Source organism: Rhinichthys klamathensis, unplaced genomic scaffold (assembly GCF_029890125.1).
Source record: "Rhinichthys klamathensis goyatoka isolate OS25496 unplaced genomic scaffold, OSU_Roscu_1.1 h1tg000194l_1, whole genome shotgun sequence".
Taxonomy (NCBI): Eukaryota; Metazoa; Chordata; class Actinopteri; order Cypriniformes; family Leuciscidae; genus Rhinichthys; species Rhinichthys klamathensis.
In genome coordinates, this window is record NW_026606720.1 from 1,527,083 (window position 1) to 1,535,089 (window position 8,007).

At 38.5% G+C, this 8,007-nt stretch overlaps 1 protein-coding gene across 3 annotated transcripts in view; it reads left to right on the forward strand.

Moving 5' to 3' along the window:
• tfdp2 (transcription factor Dp-2) overlaps positions 1–7,590 on the forward strand; it is a 54,969-nt gene extending 47,379 nt beyond the window's left edge. For all 3 annotated transcript variants that reach the window (XM_056262582.1, XM_056262581.1, XM_056262583.1), the window contains 5 exons: positions 641–709; positions 3,932–4,083; positions 4,498–4,664; positions 6,918–6,960; positions 7,053–7,590. In XM_056262582.1, the coding sequence (XP_056118557.1) occupies positions 641–709; positions 3,932–4,083; positions 4,498–4,664; positions 6,918–6,960; positions 7,053–7,170 (549 nt within the window). In that variant the 3' untranslated portion in view covers positions 7,171–7,590. The remainder of the gene's footprint in view (positions 1–640; positions 710–3,931; positions 4,084–4,497; positions 4,665–6,917; positions 6,961–7,052) is intronic.
• The last annotated feature ends 417 nt before the right edge of the window (positions 7,591–8,007 follow it).

An 8,007-nucleotide genomic window follows, 5' to 3' on the forward strand; every position in this document is an offset into this window, starting at 1 on the left:
GTTGGTTTTTGGTAAAGAAATTGACATTATTATTATTAAATATTAATACAAATATTTGAACTTCATTAATTATATATAATCGACAGATATGTGCCTGTTACCCAGTTCGCTTTGCATGTAAATGCCTGACTGTGTAACTGGAGGAACAACCTGATCATTTCAAAATCTTGTATGAATGCTAATGTCCGTTGCCAGTTTATTGATTTGCATGTAAACCAATAAAATGTATATTTTATTTGATAGTTTTATAGCGTTTTGTAATGTATATGAACATATTCTCTGAAGACAATCAAGTAAGATTTACTTTATTTTTGATCTGGGCCATATCATTTGTGTTCTTGTATGTAATAGAGAGACACAGGTAAATCATTTAATACTAGTCAGTCTAGCTTTGAGCAGGCATCGGCAATGAGGACACACATGTGTGTGTGTTTGTAAAGCCGGACACCATCTGTTAGTGTCACATCTGTGGCTGCCTGACAGACAGAAACACTGGGTGAATGGAGGATGATGATGAGAGGAAGGAAGGGGGGTCATACACCTTATCTGTTATCTGTGTGTTTCTGTACTCGAAATATAGAAATAGATGACAGATATGTACATATTTACGTGTGTGTGTGTGTGTGTGGTCATCTTTCAGCTGGAAAAACAGAAGCGTTTGGAAAGAATCCGACAGAAAAGAGCCCAGCTAGAGGAGCTAATATTACAGGTTTGTACCACACCTGTTTGTGTTTGTATGTGTGTGTGAGGGTTTGCTAGGGAAGCTTTCCGACCTCGCAGCAAAAATCCCAAACAGCTCTATATATGGGAATCATCTGTAGAAAATTAATTTAACGATTCCCGTTCTGATTCCACTTAGCTATTCTGGTACTTTAACATTTAACTCTTCATTTATCTATCCACTTTAGTACTTTGGAGGAAGCTCCCACCAATATAAGTACAGTTATTCTGTTCATTTCTAGTTGGGCATGAAGAAAGTGATGGCTTTCTGTTCAGTGACTTAAACTGATTGTATATGAATGAGTTGTTAGACAATTCAAACGTTGATTTGTACATTTTAGACCGATTCATGAGTCTTTTTGACTCATTCATAGAAATGGCTCATGGTTCATGTGTTATAGAATCAGTAACGGGACAATAGTGAATACTTTTATTATTATTAATGAATGAGTTTACTGACTTTGAATATCAAATTTATTTGTTGATTTTTATTCAATTGTTTAAAAAAGTACTTTATAAGTACTTTATTATTAAGAAATTAATAGTAAATCAAAACAAGTGAATGTTAGAAATGATTAACTAAATATAGCTTCCAAACACACACACACATGTATAAATGATATAAATAAAGAGAACAAAGAAAGACATTACAAGCAATAAACAAAAAGTTTTCAGACAACAGCAATGACGGATTTTTAATTAATCTCCTGCTGCTGCTTTTTGATTATTACTGATGACATCACAGACAATAGGCACACTGACTGTGTTTTATGGTGGCCGAGAGAGAGAGCTCAACACGCTGCAACTGAAGAAAACACATGCAGATAAAAACACCAGCAAATTAAGTAAACATCATCAGTTTGACAACACAGGTGCTGCAAATACTCACAATGCAAACAAATACAGAAACGCGCTACAAAAACTCAACTCACTACTTTACTAAATACAGAAAAATGCTGCAAATACTCACAAGTCACAACGCAACCAAATACAGACACACGCTGCAAATACTCACAACGAAACTAAATACACAAACGTGTTGCAAATACTCACAACGCAACCAAATACACAAACGTGCTGCAAATACTCACAACGCAACCAAATACACAAACGTGTTGCAAATACTCACAACGCAACCAAATACACAAACGTGCTGCAAATACTCACAACGCAACCAAATACACAAACGTGTTGCAAATACTCACAACGAAACTAAATACACAAACGTGCTGCAAATACTCAAAATGCAACCAAATACACAAACGTGTTGCAAATACTCACAACGCAACCAAATACACAAACGTGTTGCAAATACTCACAACGCAACCAAATACACAAACGTGCTGCAAATACTCACAACGCAACCAAATACACAAACGTGCTGCAAATACTCACAACGCAACCAAATACACAAACGTGCTGCAAATACTCACAACGCAACCAAATACACAAACGTGCTGCAAATACTCACAACGCAACCAAATACACAAACGTGCTGCAAATACTCACAACGCAACCAAATACACAAACGTGTTGCAAATACTCAAAATGCAACCAAATACACAAACGTGCTGCAAATACTCACAACGCAACCAAATACACAAACGTGTTGCAAATACTCACAACGCAACCAAATACACAAACGTGCTGCAAATACTCACAACGCAACCAAATACACAAACGTGCTGCAAATACTCACAACGCAACCAAATACACAAACGTTTTGCAAATACTCACAATGCAACCAAATACACAAACGTGTTGCAAATACTCACAACGCAACCAAATACACAAACGTGTTGCAAATACTCACAACGCAACCAAATACACAAACGTGTTGCAAATACTCACAACACAACCAAATACACAAACGTGTTGCAAATACTCACAACGCAACCAAATACACAAACGTGTTGCAAATACTCACAACGCAACCAAATACACAAACGTGTTGCAAATACTCACAACGCAACCAAATACACAAACGTGCTGCAAATACTCACAACGCAACCAAATACACAAACGTTTTGCAAATACTCACAATGCAACCAAATACACAAACGTGCTGCAAATACTCACTACGCAACCAAATACACAAACGTGTTGCAAATACTCACAATGCAATCACACACAAATGCGCTGTAAATACTCACAACACAACCAAATACAGAAACGTGCTGTAACGTTTTTCTGTCTTCATATGTTTTCTTCAGTTACAGCGCGTTTAGCTCTCTCGGCCACCGTAGTGTTTACATTAATTTTGCATAATAAAAGCATTTGGAGATGCAAGTGTATTTAACCGCTAAAAAAGAGTCACGCACAGCCATATGCCACAAACGTTCTTCAGAATAAACACTCAGAGCACATGTGAGCATTTGAAAGCAGACGTCTGTCAGTAAGGGAGTTTTGTTTAGCAGAAAACAACTGTCTCTAGCGTACACAAGTGCCATTGTACATAAACAGAAAAAAAAACCAAATCGATTCTAAATCATTGAATAGCGAATCGCGTTGCATATGAGATTTTTTTTTTTTGCTCCAACCCCTACAAAACATGTCGGCAACATGAAACTCAAAAACTGCTGAAAAAAAAATCTTTGTCCAGTCAGTGCCATCAACGCCTCGCTCCATTAGCTCAGAAGAAGAGACGAATAGATGAGTAAAAGCAGCAGATGAGAGGGGGGAGGAGGCATCAACAGTGGCCAGCTGTGGAAAAGCAGCAATCTCCTATTATCGATTCTTTGTTTTTTTAAAGTGAGAAGAGAGCATCATCCATCTCCTGCAGTCAAAGCACAGCCCACACACAGACTCACTGCGGCCCGTTTGTGTTGACGTGTGACATTAACACAGGAATGACATGCTATAGATGAGCGTAAGTGATACGCCATGTGATGCAGCAGATCACAGCGATGAAGTCTGGGGCGTATGGACGGATCGGGTGAGGCCTTGGGATATTGATCAGGACGTGGAGCTGGGAGGGCTGCAGGAGCGCTAAATTAAAATGCATTGGCTCGCTCTAGTCCTTGACCAACCCCCACACATCCCGAGACTTACATGAGTTAGCGTCTGTGTATGCGTGTTAGTGCTACGACTACTCAAAGCTTCGTATTTATCAACACTCTGACTGATTTAACGTTAATAAGTGGGCCCTTTGCTGCTGAACGCTCTGTGTGAGTGTGTGTGGTGAATTGTGCATCTCTCTTCCCGCGAGCAGCAGATCGCCTTCAAGAATCTGGTGCAGAGGAACCAGGCCAACGAAGTGTCGTCCCAGTCGACTCCCCCTCCAGGATCGGTCATTCAGCTCCCCTTCATCATCCTCAACACAGACGTGCGCACCGTCATCGACTGCTCCATCTCCAGTGACAAGTACGAGATCTCTCTTCTGTAGAAATATATCCTCCGCAGGCTGAAAGAGCTCTTTTTATTTAACGTCTTTTTAATTATAAGATATTACTGTTTTACTGTGTTTTATATCATTTTAGCATTTGTTTGCGCTCGTTGTTAGCATTAGTTTAATTTAAGCACGAGCATTTTCATGGTTGTGGTTGTGATGGGAAGTCCGATTCTTCTCCACAAACTGGTTCTTTCGGACAGTTCTTTTCGATGAACTGATTTACTGGTTTGTTCACGCAATGCCGTCAAATATACGCAATTCTGTTATCAAAGAACCCAATAATGACGTGAAACGTGAATGTTTTACATGTCTCAAGCATATAAAGTGAATAAATTAGTCTTAATCAACACTTTTACTGAACACACACACTCATTCCTCCAACACAGGTGTGAATACCTCTTTAACTTCGACAACACATTTGAGATCCATGATGACGTTGAGATCCTGAAGCGGATGGGCATGTCTTTGGGGCTTGAGAACGGCACATGCTCTCCCGAAAACCTCAACATGGCCAAATCTCTAGTGCCCAAGTCTCTGGAGGCTTATGTCACCAGTAAGTATCTCACGTCACACTTCTCATAAACCTCCTTTTCAAGCATTTTTGCTGAGTGGGGTTTTTTTTGCATGACATTGTTTCTCTGTTGCCTGTGCCTGACAGGATCTCTCCCAAAACATCAACATATCACAGTTCTGGTGGATAATAGCATATCGTTTGAATAGATGAAGTAATTATCATGGATCTTAAAATAACTCTTCTTGCTTTTATTTTACTGATGCAACCGCATGATTGCTAATGGCTTCTTTGTCTCTTCAAAAAAGACACTTAACCACAGTCATCTTTGTGTAAAGGATTATCCTGCTCCCAATTATCGACCGCTCTCAAGTGTAATAAAGCAGGACTAACAGAATCGAGCTAATGCAGGGCTGCACTGTGGTTTCACCCCTCATCTCACATGCGGACAGTAACAAGACACACAGATCAGTGGAGAGCCGAGAATGTGATGTGTTTGGAGCTACATGCCCCATCTGCCACAAAATCTGCAAGTCACACTTTGGCAGAGTCCAAAATTAACTCTTACCAAATCTCAATTTCTCAGTAATGAACATTTTTAGGCTGATAATACTTGCTTAACCCTATAATGCCTTCTGTATCATGTTTGATACGCACATTTCTATGGCCTCTAAATTATCAACATGATCAGCTTTGCTGATAAACCTGTTGTACACAAGCCTTCTGTCGTCTGACTGATAGTTTATACTTTTTTTAACAAGTATCACTATAAAAACGAGAGCTTTGATCATAAAATTAAGCATTTTCAAAGGCTTATTATTAGGAGATACAGAGTGATGACTGATATTTATGCAAGTATTCTGTTATACTGTCATAAAGATCTCATTGAGCACGTTTACATGCACACTAGTACGCCGATAACTCACAAAGATCAGCTTATTGAAATAACCTGTCGTCCGGGTTTACATGCAAACCAATAACCCAACGACACAAGTAAACAGTGTAAGACTATCAATAAATCAGGTTATTTCCTGGTAGTGAGGTTAAACTTAAACATTTGCGTATCTGAGTATTTCATTTATATCGGTTGTGATGTTAAATTAAGCATTAAACCTTAAGAAGAGTATTGCAACATGCAAACACACACACACACACACATATATACACTATACCGTTCAAAAGTTTGGGGTCGGTACGATTTTAAATACTTTTAAAAGAATTCTCTTCTGCTAACCATGGCTGCGCTTATTTGATTAAAAATACAACAAAAATCAGTTATAGTATTAAATATTATTCCAGTGTAAATCAGCTGTTTTCTGTGTGAATATATAGTAAAGTGTAATTTATTCCTGTGATCAAAGCTGAATTTTCAGCATCACCAGTGTCAGTGTCTTCAGTGTCAAATGATCCTTCACAAATCAGTATAATATGAGGATCTGATGCTCAAGAAACATGTATTATTATTATCAATGTTAAAAACAGTTGTTGGTCTGTCAGTTGTACAGATTTTTTTTTTTTTTTTTTTTAGGATTCTTTGATGAATAGGAAGTTCAAAAGACTTTTGTAACATTATAAATGTCTTTACTGTCACTTTCGATCAAATTAATTATTCCTTAATAATTCCTTGATAAATAAAAGTATTGATTTCTTTCCTCCAAAAAATTAAAATAAAATTCTCACTGACCCCAAACTTTTGAACGGTAGTGTATATTTGCAGCATGTGTGTGTATATGTATTTTTGTCATATTTTTCGTCAGGCTTTTATATGGTACTAATATACTGTGTGTGTATATATATATATAAATTTGTCAGGATCAATAAACTTCCATTATAAAAATACAATTCGGACCTTTTTATTTCATGTCAGGCTTTATAGGATTAATACAAAATAGTTGATTTAAATCATAATATAAATATATTTCAGTCAGCTAAGAAAAAGTTACCGTCTCAAAAATATAAAACATAAATCAAACAAAAATATATGGACACTGTTTGCTGCAAATGAGAAAAGCAGCTAAATCTTTTTTTTTGTCACGGGGACAACAAAATGAATTATATTTTTAATGAAATTATTCACAATACTTTTTCGTGGACAGGTTTCATGTACCATTTTTCCTCAATTTTAATTGGTACGATGTTGTTGTGTGTTTTTTTTCTTTCTTTATCCTTCAGCCACAGACTTCCTTCCTGTTCTGTGAAAGTAAAGTGACGTGCCTGTCGAGATGCTGTCTCTATAATAGGGTTCTTGTGTTTGACTTCTAATGTCTAAATAAACGCATGGTTCTGTCCCAACAGACATGGCAAGAAACTCCACCAGAACGCCTCTCAGCCTCACGAGGTACAGTACGCCGACCAGCACAGTCTCCACACATCCAGGCCACCTTCATCCTTCATTTAGATGACATGATCTCTGTGTCTCTCCGCCCACAGCCGCAGCAGCGCTGCCCCTTCACACACCTCAGAGTCCCGCGGACAGACGCCCAGCTCCTTCAACGAGGAAGAGGACGACGAGGACGAAGATGATGACAACCCCTCTTCCCCGGAGTGATGCCCGAGCAGAACGCTACACAGGAAATAAGCTGCCACTCCTCTCTATATTACCATATTTTTAACTTCCCTCACAATCTGTTTCTTCCCCTTTCCAAGTTTGGCTACAAAACGCCAGGAGTCTTTGGCTCCAGGGGAAGCGGGTAACTGTTCTTCTGTGGTGCTGTTCAGGCCAGAGAGCCACAGCTCAGGCCATAGAGGGAGCGATTAAGTGAAGTTTAACAGATGCCTCGTGTACTTCCCGTCTCTGCCTCCCATCCGGAGGACTTTCAAATCCTTTCCAAACATGTATTTATTTCGGTCATATTTGAATATGACAGTATCTGCGTAGTCCAGTGGGCTAGTGCCACTTTATTTTCTTCTCCGTGGGGATCGGAAAGCAGCGTCCTGATCCGTTCACCGACTGGAAGGACTTTACATTACATTTAAAAAAAAAAGGAAAATGTTCTTTTTTATAGGTTGATTCAGTGTGATTTTTGTCATGTTGTATAGTTTATTCCTTGTCATTCATCACTATAGTTGAAGGAAATTTAAATATGGATGGTTGTCATCTGCCGTTCTGGGTTCGGATAGCTTCCAGCTCGTTGCCTCAAGCTGTGTGAATGTTGCATGTTGGGAGATTTAGTCTTGTTGCGAGTGATTAAAAACACATTTTTGTTGGATTTGTAAAGGAAACAGCCCTGATCCACTCAGGTCGGCATTTTAAACCAACTCAACAGAACTGATATGAATTTTGGTTTGCAAATGTAACTGTATGTACATGTATACATATATAAACATATAATTTTGGTTACCTCTGGTGTGGTGTGGTCTAGGAAAAAAACTGAATACGTCAAAA